The 14,138-nt window shown below is 41.1% G+C and overlaps 1 protein-coding gene across 1 annotated transcript in view; it reads left to right on the top strand.

Moving 5' to 3' along the window:
- The window catches only part of fbn1 (fibrillin 1), a 64,163-nt gene that overhangs the window by 4,583 nt on the left and 45,442 nt on the right, over positions 1-14,138 (top strand). Inside the window, exons 6-8 of the mRNA XM_031728834.2 lie at positions 1,591-1,686; positions 11,717-11,914; positions 12,952-13,077. Coding sequence (XP_031584694.1) covers positions 1,591-1,686; positions 11,717-11,914; positions 12,952-13,077 — 420 coding nt within the window. The remainder of the gene's footprint in view (positions 1-1,590; positions 1,687-11,716; positions 11,915-12,951; positions 13,078-14,138) is intronic.

The raw sequence follows: 14,138 nt of genomic DNA on the forward strand, positions 1-14,138 counted from the left end.
ATTACTCTGAATAAGTTCATCATTAATCATCATTAATTCTATTTCTTAGAGTTTCTGTTTTACCCTCAAGCTTGTAATAGTGCTATTTAGTAAACATTAGCATCAGTAACATTAAGGCCCTCTAGGAGCAAGTCTGGCAACTCTTATTTGGGTGGAAAAAAGAGCTAATGAATGCAAGAACAGAATTTATTGTCTAATTAAAACACGGTGTATAGTCATGTGAAAAAGCCTTACTGCTTTCAAGGGAAATCAGAGGATAAGTAGCACCCAGGTGCTGCTAATCAAATGAACCTGATTAACTGATCACCAGCAAGTGTGAGCACATCTGTGGAAGCAGAGGTTTTGGCAGATTGCTGTTCTGAGCATTGAGATGTGTGTTAACACAGCGCCACAATCTTCCCAAGACTGGACAGACAAGCAAGCTAATGACAAGGACAGAGAACAGCACGGATTAAGGTTGAAAATTTGCATCTTAACAAATCAAAGGAATTCTGGAATAATGTCTTTTGAGCAAATGAGACCAGATTGGAGAGGTTTGGCCATAATGCACAGCACCACATTTGTTGAAAACCAAACACTTGATACCAACTGTGAAGCATGGTAGAGGAGAGGGGATGATTTGGGCTTGTGTTGTGACCTGGGTACCTTGCAGCCATTAAGCTGACCATGAACTCTGTATATCAAAGTATTCTAGAGTCAAACGAGAGGCCATCTCTCTGACAGCTAAAGCATCATTGTTCTGACAGTATACGGCATTGAATCTGCAATAAAATGGCTTAAAAAGAAAACAATTGAGGTGCTGCAGTTAAAGTTTAGACCAGCGGTCCCCAACATTTTTCGCGCCACAAACCGGTTTATGTCCGACAATATTTTCACGGACTGGCCTTTAAGGTGTCGCGGATAAATACAACAAAATAAACCGGTACCAAAAAAAAGAAGATTTATTCATAACACACGGGAAAAGACCCAGGGAAACCGATAAAAACCCTGAAAACCATAAATTTCACGCCCGAGCCTCAACTCTCGTGGTCAAACGGCTCACGGACCGGTACCGGTCAGTGGCCCCCGAGGGTTGGGGACCGCTGGTCTAGACATCAGCCTCCTTAAAATATTGCTGCAGGACCTTAAGAGAGGTATAATCAGATGCCTGCAAACCTCAATGAACTGAAGCAAACACTGTAAAGAAGAGTGGGTCAAAGATTCTACACAACAATGTGAGAAACTAATAACGTCATACAGCTTATAAGGTATTAAATCATGAGTTATGAGTTTTTCATAGGACTGTAGAGAGTCCTGTGAAAATATTCTTTTTCGCATGACTGTACTTACTAAAGTTCACTATAGAAAAGGATCACTGTGTGTAGGTTGGGTGTTTTTTCCCCATGGTTTCAAAGCTAAGAGTATGTGCCTAAACTTTTGATGCTCATTTCTTGCTCCACCTAACCACAACTAGTGACATCATTGTGTTACTGAATTCCTTCACTTTGCATCAGTTATATTTGGCGACACCCTAAAAAAACAAAACCCTGGACCCATCGACGCAGCGGTGTCCTCCTGTTGTGACATTGTTGATTTCTCTCTCTTCTCCAGCGGTATGTGAAAATGGCTGTCTTAATGGAGGAAGGTGCGTGGCTCCCAACAGATGTGTATGCACGTACGGCTTCACCGGAGCTCAGTGCGAGCGAGGTAATGAGTGCCACACCGCATTACTCTGAATTTCCCTCCTTCACTCTACATGAAACTGTTCCTGTGCTCTACATTCACTTCTCACTGCTGCTGAAGTAGTTTTTAAAGGCACACGTGCTGCTTCTTTAAAAACGTGACTTGATGTTGAATGGTGGTTGTGTTTTTTTGTTTTCTTTTTTGACTGAAGACAATTCCTGCTTAGTCATGCCATCAGCTCCAGGAATGTGGTTTGTTGTGGAACATTTGCATTTTAAGCTCAAACTCAGAAATTACCATTATTTTCCACATCTGCTCTGAAACAACGCTTTGGGGAATGTAATGTCTTTCTAAATGCGAGCTGTTTGTTAACTGAAGACCTCCCAACCTCCTGTGGTTGCTCTCTGGCACATGTGAGCAAAGTCTCCAAAGTATACAAGCACACGCAAACCAAGGGCAGCCTGCAATGTGTTTGAACAAAAATGTGAGCATTTTTTCAGTGTACGTGTTTTGTGCTTGTGCTGACGACCTTTAGAGGTCAAAGTGGTGACCTATTAAAACTAATATTTGGATTAGCAGCCGAGATCCTAATTATGCTTGGGAGGCCTGTCAATTAAGATGTGCCTATTGGTTTACTTTAGTATGTTCATTAGCCTGTATCTAATAACAACTTATCTGGCTGCTCAACACTTGTCTGGTGGGTTTCTACTCTTTGGTGCAGAGATTTGACCAGAGTGTTTGTGAGATTTTGCAGGAATGTAAATTAAGCCTTTTTTCAGCAAATTAACTTGTCAATAGTCATATTTTTCAAGAAACACAAAAAAGCATAAGAAAAAACATGTTTTGTCTTATATAATAATTTCTGACAAAATAATTATGCACTGGGAGGGAATAGGGCCATAACTCGTTTTAACTATTTGTTCACCATGTAAGGTGATGAGACTTCAAGGAGATGATACATTTTTGAATGAATGAAACAGGTATACATGCATATTTCAGGCAGCTACTTAGAGACCACCTTCCAATTTCAGTCAGGTTCTTAACATAGTATAATATATTGTATGGAGTTATCCATTTCTGCCATTGCCAGTTCATGTTTAGCCGAAATCTAAGATGATGCAAGCCAGAACAAATCAATAAAAGTGATGATTTTATAGTGATGAGTATAAATAGTGGAAAAATAAAAAATATTCATGTCTACATCTTTTCTTTGATAATATGCATCTTTTTCTGTGTGTTATTGCTAGCTTCGAATTTGGTCAACACTTTGAAGATGTCAGTTTAGGATATGAATGAAACAGCTCAGCATTACATGCTAGCTAACTGTAATTAACTGAATTAAAATGTATTTTCAACTTTTAAGGGTGTGGTAAGGTGGGATGATATTTTTCCTCCATTTGATTTACTTTTTAGTGAGAAATAGTGGATAGAAAATGAATAGAAATCAATAAATTTGCTTTTTGGCTATTCTTCTGGTATTTTGTTGGGCCCAATCTGGGAACCGATTGGCTATCGTCTGATGATAGAGCCTTAAATAGTATTTCTGGGCTTCTGGTCTAGCCAGGCAGATATCTGACCCAAAACCTTCTTCAGGTAACTTTTTATACACTCACTAGCTACTTTGTTGGTACACCTATTCAGCTGCACAATTATGCTATCTAGTCTGCCAATCACATGGCAGAAACTTGATGTATTTAAGTAAATGGTAAATGGCCTGTATTTGTATAGCGCTTTACTAGTCCCTAAGGACCCCAAAGCGCTTTACACATCCATCCACCCATTCACACACTGGTGATGGCAAGCTACGTTGTAGCCACAGCCACTCTGGGGTGCACTGACAGAGGCGAGGCTGCCGGACACTGGCGCCACCGGGCCCTCTGACCACCACCAGTAGGCAACGGGTGAAGTGTCTTGCCCAAGGACACAACGACCGAGACTGTCCAAGCCGGGGCTCGAACCGGCTCCCAACTCTTGAGCCACGATCGCCCCAATCTTGACCATGTCTACATTTAAGCATGTAGACATGGTCAAGATGACCTGCTGAAGTTCAAACTGAGCATCAGAATGGGGAAGAAATGTGATTTAAGTGGCTTTGCATGTGGCATGCATCAGAAACTACTGATCTACTGCGATTTTCCTGCAAAACCATCTCTAGATGGTTACAGAGAATGGTCCAAAAAAGAAAAAAATGTCCAGTGAGTGGCAGTTCTCTGGGTAAAATGTCTTGTTGATATCAGAGGTCAGAGGAGAATGGCCAGACTGCTTTGAGCTGACAGGAAGGCAACAAAATGGGTATGCAGAAGAGCATTTTTGAATGCACAACATGTTGAACCTTAAAGCAAATGGACTACAGTAGCAGACGGCCACACCAGGTACTAAGCATGTCAGCTAAGAACAGGAAACTGAGGTTTCACACTCAAGCTCACCAAAATTGGCCCATAAGAAGATTGGAAAAATGTTTCCTAGCTTAATGCCAATTGAGCATTGTTTAAAACGTTGCACTAAACATCCAGGTAGTTATGAAGGCAAACGAGGCTCCAGTCCAATACTAGCAAGGTGCACCTAATGAAGTGGCCACTGAATGTATATTTATAGAGATTAGGTCATAATTAAGTGAAGCAGAGAAAGTTGGCTGATGCATTCAGTGGCATTTTTGGTTAAGCTACTTTCCCTGGAATTTCGTTGGCTATAATCCATTACCTCCCAAGAGAAAGACATTGTGCTCTCACATAAATACAAACAGATGCATAAAGTACATGTGTACATACACCCCACAGGGTTTTCTTAATGCAGTTTACAGAACTGCGTCCCATTATGGCTCTATCTTATCACATTAGCAAGAACACAAGCTTCCCACACACGTCATGTGACCAGAAGTCACTAAACTCAGGAGTTCGAGGTTTTCACGGCTGTAGCGTTATCATGATGTTGTCATGGCTCAGCATGAACATATTGAGCCGTGTGTGCTAAACTGGCTGGTGATCTGCTGACCAGTCGTCCCACCACCAGGCACAGCTGACTGCAGTGGAAATGCAGTCTGGTACATGAACGTGTTCTTTGTTCGTTGCAAATATGATTAAGGTTGGAATGTGGAATTGGTGATTGCATGCAGGGCTCCGTGCTCCGGCTGTAGAGTCATTTAGCTGTGGAGCAATAAAGTCGAGCTTTCAGTATGACACCATTGAGACGGTGGGGAAAGACTGGCCTGAAATGGTGCTACACGTGAGTTACACGGTCAACGAGTCAGCAGCCAGAGCTCAACAGGGAAGTCGGTCAATCAGCTGAGGGGCTTTCTTAACATCTCACTGCCCCCCACACACCAGTTGTGTTATCCCAATGCAAATATTATGAGGTACATAACCAAGTGTGTATGTCTGTGTGTGTTTGAGTTCAACTTGTTAGTCCTGGGAGGATGGAGAAATCTGCTGACATGCCATTAGGGAAGGCCCCACCCAGATATTAAGACCCATAACACGTGCAAAGAAACACACACACACACACACGCGCAAACCTCACAAACATATGCAAATTACACACATAAAAGCATGTAAGGTGTATGTAATGAACACCATCTGCAAGGGAAAAACTTAGGAAGGGTGGATATAGAGAAGGTGTGCAGATATCCTTGTGTATGTGTTCCTGGAGTTAATCCAGGAAACTCTTTTACCCACTTCCCGGCGTGCTTTCCCTCGTTTTTTTCCTCGATGAAGCTGTTATTGTGCATAAACTCACCGGGCACAGAGGAAGCATTTCCATTGTGTTCTAAAAGTAACCAGACCTCAAAACAAACACTAAAGAGCTCGCTAATCACAGTCAACGCAAAGTCTCGAATCTCAGATACTTTTTTACTGAAGGAGCTAAAGCAGCTACTCCAAAATGTTCCCAGCACGTTTTTCCAAAGTAGGGCAAAAACAAGAGTAACATTTTGCAAGTTTTGCTGTGTTTTTGAGATCATCGCTGGCTGGAGTGGGGATGAGGAGTTGGGACATGGGCAGAATTTTTATGTGTGTGCATGTGTGTGTGAGCGTGTTTGTGTGTGAGCACGTGCGATTACTCCCAGATGTACAGGACATGGGTGGATCCCCCAGCTGTATGCAGTTCACAGAGAGACAGTAAGATGACGGATGAAATGACACCATTTTCACCCTACAGCTGTCTGCCTCTCCCTGTTTACCTCAGCTGACTGTTTAAGTGCAGTGCTTGGATCTACTTTATCTTGTGCTCAGATCTTTCGCCTTAACACTCACTCACTCTCCTCAGCTAAGAGCTGTAATAAGCAGATATCAAGTTAGATTGTGTACTTAGAGCATTGTGAATAAGACATAACAACTTTTTTTTTGATGAGTTCTCTTTATACAGCCTGTTGCACTCACTCAGCCTCGGCTCCATGTGAAAACTTTCCATAGCTCCCCAAACTGCTTTGCCTACATAGAGGTTTTCGCTTTGTTATTTTAGATGAGCCACACAGTGTTGGCTTTAGTTAGATACAAAATAAGGCTCACAGTTAGTTAAAGCAGAACATTCTTGATTGGTAGATCCCTTACTTAAGTAAAAGTACAATAATCCAACTTAGGCAAAATTTCTGTGTTAAAAAAAATAGAGTGAAAACAGGAAATACTGGAGAAAATCCCCCCCTGAATATATATTTTTTAAAGCAATCTTTGGCTTTCTAGTCTAGATTTTGATAAAAAAAACATAATCATTCCACTCCTGTCAGCACTGGCTCTTTCATCTTTGATCACTTGCAAAATTATAACCATTTCCTTCTGTTGGAGATTTCTAGATCATAGTTCATGCTTTTTCCCCTCTCACCTCGATTATTGCAGTTCTTTTTGTGTAGTCAAGCCTTATCTCTCCTGCAGTTTGGAGACCATATCACCCCTGTACTGGCCTCTCGTCACTGGCTACCAGTGAAGTATAAAAATTGGTTTTATGATTTCTTCTTTTGTTTTTAAAGCAGTGCACCTATTGATACACCGGGATTTAATTGATATCAATAGTGATCCTGTTTATCAATACTGATACCTATGAATGCTCATATTGATAACATGCAACATAGGCAACATAGCTGTGATTTTAATAACATCATATGGCTGGTTTTGCAACTCTTGATACAAACAGAGTTAAGCACAACTTTGCCAACTTTCAAGGTAACTAGAGAAGATGATAACATTTGAAGACATTGAACCTTCAGCAATTTTTGAAGTGTGATAAACAACTTTATTGCTCGATGAGCATACTTCGGCTAGTGGTCTTCATCGAGGTCATCATGTTCTCACTCTTTATGAGTTAGCAAGCTAATGTCAAGCAGGTATTGAGGTTTCTTACGCGGCGCAATGTACACATTGCTTGAGAGTTGTGTGTTTGAGTATTTGTGTTTGTAGACATATCCGTCAATTCTGATCAAGCTACAACAGCAGCAGTGTACTAGTAACCAAAGTAATGAAAAAGAGCTTTTTGCCAACTGGTTCAGAAATACTCATTTTCCCTTCACAACCACTGATTGCCAGATGGTTGCAGACTGGTCTCTAGGCCAGTGTGACTGGGGCCTTATTCAGTTGATTCTGCATTGTTACCATGATTATCACATGTCCAGAATGGTGGACAGATTAAGGTCATATCATTAGTGGTCAGCCCACACAGTCTGCAAAACCTGTGGGGATGTTTGGCAAGCACTTCTGAGGTCAAAGGTTATAGGAATTTATTAGAACAAGTTACCCTAAATACATTCATAGGTCAACTATATGGCAATTCACAGTTGTTGTTAGCCTTTGCTCCTACTTTCACAATGCAAAAAAATCTTTCACAACAAACTTGATTACTTGTGTTTTTTCCTGCTTGGTTTTGTTTACCAGTTAAGGACAGGTTGGTCTTGACTAAGCTGTAGCTGCTATTTGTCTAATCTCTAGTTGGAAGCATTTAATATTGTTCTAAAACCAATGCTAACTGTGTTCTGAATCAATAAGTATTGGAGTCTTTGCTTGTAAGAAGTAATATATCACTAATTACATTTTAAAAACTTTCACTTTAAAAAGTGAAGGCTGATTACTCATTACTGCCTTTCTTACCTATTCAAGTTCAAGCTCTGGCTGCCGGACTGGAGTCTGCATACCTTCAGCCCTACCATCACTCTGGGTTCTTTGCTAGCTTTGTGTTAGCATGCTGTCTGTGCAGATGCTTGCAAAGAGCTGATGTTGAGTTAGCAGCAGTGGAGTTGTTTTTGTCCTGAACTTCTCTGCTTCACCATCACATTCTTGTCCTTCTGTACAATGAAAAATAAAGGTTATGTACACATTTCCGCTCGTCAGACGTTTTAGTCCGCTCAACCATTTTCCTCCTCCAACTTATTTTAACAATGACTGTAAATGTTGAAAACTTTTAGTTTCACAAATCCCACCTGCATTAGAACTGGCGAGCTCTGCTAGAGCACGCAAACAAGCTGCACAGCTTCACATTTACAGAATCTCATATTTGTAAGTGTCTTGTTAGGTTGCTGGTGTTAACTTGTTTTCCACTGCTATCTATCTGCAGGCTAGCTGCTTTTTCAATAAAAATGTTATGAAGAGAAATTTATGCAAATCAGATGTGATCACTTGACTGGCAGCTTCATTATTAGAGGATAACTTGTAAAACATGAATTATCTTAGAAGGACTATATATTATAGATGAATTGATATCAGAATTGTTGATCTAGGCTTTAATACTGACAAGCTTTTCTGCTACCTAGTTATTTCGATATCCACCTCTATGGCACAAAACTATACCTTAAATCTGCTGTGCAACCAATACTCTCCATTATTGGTCTTACACTGTGGAATATTTTACCAGTTAACATTAAGACATTAATGGCCACACTTTTTTATTTTTGACTTGTGGTGCTGTTGTGTTGATGATTGCCCCCATTTCTCCATAATCATGATCACATTATTTACTTATATTCTGTGTGTTCACATGATTGTTTATTTTAAACACTCCATGCATAATTACTTTGGTCAGTTTTGTGGGATGTTATGTTCAAAAATATTTCGGCTAGGTGTTTTTAGCCTTTGTTCTGCTGTGGGCTAGCCAATCAAATGCTGGAAGTGGCTTCATTTACTACTCACATAGGTTAGTTTCTTATCAGAGGACCCCTAAAAATAACTATTAATAGTATTAATAATAGACCATTTTAGTTTATCTTCTGGAATTATCTTCCAATGTTACATTTTCCTAACTTTTCTGTTGATGACAGTACAGGATAGAATGAAAACAGGTTTTATGTTCAGTGTTGTTGATGTCATGATGTTACAGTGCGCTCACACAGAGGTGTTGCTGCTTCAGCAGCCTGGCTTGTCATTAATCGCCTAAATAAGACTTTCATTGCTTTCAGTTTTAATATTGCCATAAACTGATACAGATCCGTTTATGTCTTTTATTCACTGTAATGTTTAGTTTTTGGGTGATAGTACAAAGACTGATAGAGGAGGATAGAGAGGGAAAAAATGGAGAGAGCAGCAAAGAACAGCAAAGAGAGAGAGCAAAAAGAAACAAGTAAGAGTAAACAAATTGACCCAAAATTATAAAGCTGTAGCTTCTGTTTGCCCACGTTCATTGATGATGATTTCACATAACTAAGTGTATTGTCCTGTTGTCAATCATGGATCCACCACTTGCTCTTGTAATAATTACTATAAGGTTTATATTCTTGTTATTTTCTAGTTTCTACTTGAGTGAGGAGGATGGACACGACAGAAATAACAAGGAAGCAAATCGTGAAGTTAGCTGGAAACACAAAAGTCATTTTTCACAAAGTAGTTTTTCATGTACTTCATGGATGCTTTGCGTCACTGGACATTGTAAACAGAGCGTATTGATATGAATGGTAGCATTTTACAGGATTCATAACACTGTAAACATGGCATGAACAGGATGGTTGCCACTACATTGATGTGACTAAAACTATTCTCCACTCATGGGGTGCACGATGCTCTGTGCTGAGTCTGCATAATAAAGGGAGGGTTTGTATGAATTCTTTAATATAAAAGAACTTTGTTACCAATTTGCTTCATGTACAGGTCTGTGGTGTGGCAGGGTGATTTTCCAGTGTCTGTACTGAATATTGCTACTTTATGTGACTGATGATTTGGTGGGCTGCCTCTATGTGATTAAAACACTGAAATAATGTTGTGCATGTTTCTCATCTTGTCTCCTTTGGCACAAATGGTTCTTTAACTTCTTTAACTAAACTAGGGCTCCACCCTAAAATGGGTTGCATTTGACCCATTATGATTGGGAGCTGGGCCCCCCTAAAATTTTGAACCTAGAATCGCCCCTGCTGTTCAACATATGTAAGTTATTTCTTTTTCATTATATAGTATTTTTCGCAAAAAGGTGAAGTAGTGTTTCAATGTGTGTTTGGATTTATTTTGCTAAGTGTCCCATGAATGTACTACAGCATGAAAAATTAAACCAATGAAGAGGTTGAGCCCTCGGTTGCCTTTCAGATTGCATCTGAGGTGTGGGCTGCGGCCCAGCCTCTCATATCCTATGAGCAATCAGGGAGCAACATTTAGCACAAATTTAGATTAATTAAACTGGGAATTAAGACAAAAGTGTCAGTACATGGCAGTGCCACACTGGGATGTGTTTAGCCTGCAGTCTGATTGTTGACTTTTTGGTAACTTTTAGGTTATTGTTCAAGAAAGAGACATTATCCTGAAGTGTCTCATGGAGGTTTTCCAAAATAGAAATACTCAAGTAAAAGAAACTTTAAACTGGGCTTGAGTAAATGCACTGCGCTACTTTCAGCTGCTTGTTGGAGGGAAAAGTAGACAAAGAATCAAAAGCATTTGGTCTCCAATTGAGCCTGAGCAGGAGGGGAGTGAGAAAGAGAGATGACCCAGTTCTGTTTCACACAGTACTGGTGCCAGAGGCAGAGAGACAGCGGAGGCTGGGGTGCACGTGACGGGACTGGGCTGGGCCCTGGTCCACACGGGAAACGCACAATGTCTCGTTTGTTTTAAACGACTGCGCTGTTGGAACTGGTCTCCCTTTTTCCTCTTACTGTCTGTTGTCTGCTGTGAAATGTGGAAATGATTTTTGTCTTTGGCTCATGTCCAGATTCTTTTGGGAAAGATGTATCCCCCTCCTACCCTTTTTTTCTGTGCCCCTATCTCTGTTCCATCTTCATCTTCCAGGCCTTCACCTGATAAGAGTAAATGATTGTGCAAACTCCTTGGGGACTTGTAAGGAGAGAGTGGAAAAAACAGGGGTTAGATAAAGCAAGCAGTCGGCTCTAGGGAATCCGATTTGAAGGGAAGGAGAGATGAGTAGTCTTGATGGAGGGACTTTCTTTACGCCCTCTTATTTATTATTAGCCTTTTAGTTTTAATTCTAGGCTGTAGTAGCTAGTGTGGAAATCACCTACTGTGTTCCACAGACACACCCTTGCCAGCCAGCCAGCCAGCCTCCGGTGGCTTTAGGGATGATGATCTATACCCTAGATTGTGTATTATTAAGAAAATCGCAAAAGGCAGCAAACTGCTGATGGTAAATGTGACATTTTACAGAATAGCATTAGCATAGGTAACTAATGAGCCAGTGATCATATAATACAAGCAACAGACTGATTTTTCTTGTCCTTGCTTGTGTCCGTCGCTCTCCATAGCCGCCCACACAACTTTAAAAGATTTTCCAGACCTCTTCCCTATCTCTTGTTTTTTTTCTTTCACTCACTCACAGAGACACGCACACACATGCACACACTCACGAACAGTGCACCTGAGAGCCAGACCAATTAAAATGCCAGGAAAATACAATGCATGCTTTATGGAGTGTGTTACCGTCTGCTCTGCAGGCCCTTTATCACTTATAATCTAAGTGTGTTGTAGATGTCATGTGAGATTACATTGAGTTTGAGCGTTTGTGTATGCCAGACAGCCATTCGCTCACTCACTCAGGATAATGTTCATATTCTGTGATTTTAAGCTCCAGCTTCAACCTTTTTTTTGGCCTAATCTTACAAACCTGTCTTTTTGCTTTGAGTTTAAACCCCCCCACCCTTTTACCTCTGCAGACTATCGCACCGGGCCGTGCTTTGCCTCAGTAAATAACCAGATGTGTCAAGGACAGCTCACGGGCATTGTGTGCACAAAGACTCTGTGCTGCGCCACAGTGGGACGGGCGTGGGGTCACCCCTGTGAAATGTGCCCAGCCCAGCCTCACCCCTGCCGAAGAGGGTTCATACCAAACCACCGCACCGGGGCATGCCAAGGTAAAGTCTGTTCCTCTGTGTCTCTGCCTCCCAGTCTGTTTTCCTATCTTTCTTTTTCTCTGTTACTCTCCCTCTCCCCTCTACTTTCTTTGAGTAGTGTGCTGCTGCTGCTGCCATCTTTTCCTTTAACTCCTTCTCCCTCCTTGTCTGCCTTCACCCCCCTCCCTCTGTCACCCACTGAGCTCTGCCCACCATCCCTTTTCCAGAGGATTAGCTCTAATTGGGTTAAATTGGGGTGGGTGGCAGTGCCTCCCACATGTGTATGGAATGCCCGCAGACGCCCGCTGCGGCGGGACTGTCAGAGTCAGTAACACGGGTCAGTGGCGGTGCCACGTGGGAGAGCTCATTTCTGGTAAGACGGCCCTGTGTCTGCCTGCTCCAGACCCAACAACATCAGAACCTCCGCAGGGGAGGCGGACCTGAGCCAGGACCCAGAGGAACATGGAGTACTCTGAGACAGCATCAGGTCACAGCCTCCTGTAGGTTTCCAGCCTGAGACCTTCGTTTTAGTCTGTCACATTCATTAAATGAATTTCATTTAATCATCAGCATCACTCACAAAGTAACAGATTAGAAAGCTGCACAAACCTGATGGTCTGGGTCACCTCACAAATGACGTCATCGTGGCCCTCCTTTCAAGCAATATCTTCATGTACATTAGTCTTTCATGTGCGTGTGATCATAAATGTATCAAACCTGATGTTTTACTGTCAGCCTTTTTTTCTATATTCACTTCATTCCTGTTTTTTTACCAGTTTGGTTGCAGTTTCTGTTCATTCTGCAGGAGAAATTCCTCTCCCCCTGTTTCTTTTGGTTTGTCATACTGTTGATCTCAGGAAAGTCAGAGAGAGACTGTAAAAACAGACCCAGTTTAAGTCCATGCACATCCAAGGCTGTTCACATTTGTGCGTTAAACTCAGTCAGCATGTGTATTAACTTCCTGCTCCTGTTCTAAGTTTATTTGACCACAATAGTCTGTTTCCTTTTGCCGTTTCACGTGTATGTTAGAGTATTAACTCTGTGATATGCATGTACAGATGTGGATGAGTGCCAGGCCATCCCTGGCATCTGTCAAGGCGGAAACTGTATCAACACTGTTGGATCGTTTGAATGTAAATGCCCCGCTGGGCACAAGTTCAACGAGATCTCGCAGAAATGTGAAGGTAAGCAACAGTAAAGCCATGAACTGTCTGGCTTTCGGTGTCAGCTTGAATGACAGAGTAGACTTTCGGATATTTTTTTAAATCCGTAAAAGTTGAGACAGTTAAAAGCCACATCCGCCAAGATGTGGTTAACTTCACCTCAGTCGTGGTATTCTGATTATTACTTTGTAAGGAAAGACCACACATAAGCCACATTTTTGCCCTTCCCTTGAAAAAAGCCTAATTAAAGCAAAGCAGCGCTCTGGTTTCTCTCAGTAACCCCATGTAACACTCAGTTTTGATGTTTGAAAGAAATGCTGATCAATTTTGAAATGAATTTTTTCCCCTTCTATACAAATGTTAAAGCGAGACTATGTAACCTGCTGCTCCAGACTTACTCAGTCTGGTATGAAGAGTAGATTGTGGAGGCTAATATTGTGTTAGTTTTATTGAAATACTCATCTTTAACTTACATCTCTTCTCTTACAATACTTCTGTTTTATTGCTTTGAATGTTTCACCTTATTAAAATTCATTATTAGCATTAATTATTGCTGTCAGTTGTAATCAACATGGTTGATCTGCACTATGAATCCTAATTAGACTCAGTTTCAGAATTATTTGATAAAAACATGTTTTTTTCACATGGTGTTTAATGCTTTTGCTGGAAAATCTTTACTAAAGCCTTTTCTCTGAATCCCTTCTACTCGTCCACAAATATAGGCCTAAACTTATCCGGTGAAATATATTGTCTGTTAGACGTGGGTGTAACAATTTCAAAGCCTAAGCTCAGAGAAAGGTAATCTGGCACTTCTTTACAGTGTGAAATGTGTGGTATTTTAATGCCCAGAAATAATTACCGGAAAACTTCTGGACTTTGTAAGAAATATTTCAAATGTGTTGAAGTTACAGTGTTATTCCTGCAGACTTTTGTGCCGCATGGTGTGCGCTTGGTGTTTAATGATGCTAACAGAAGAGGTACGGAGGTCCCTGGATTTGATATCCTGTGACAATGCCTCATTTCCATTGTTCCTGCCAACACACGCTCTAGTTTTGGAGAAATTCACGTTTCAAGATAGTTTT

This window comes from Oreochromis aureus, linkage group 1 (assembly GCF_013358895.1).
Source record: "Oreochromis aureus strain Israel breed Guangdong linkage group 1, ZZ_aureus, whole genome shotgun sequence".
Classification (NCBI taxonomy): domain Eukaryota; kingdom Metazoa; phylum Chordata; class Actinopteri; order Cichliformes; family Cichlidae; genus Oreochromis; species Oreochromis aureus.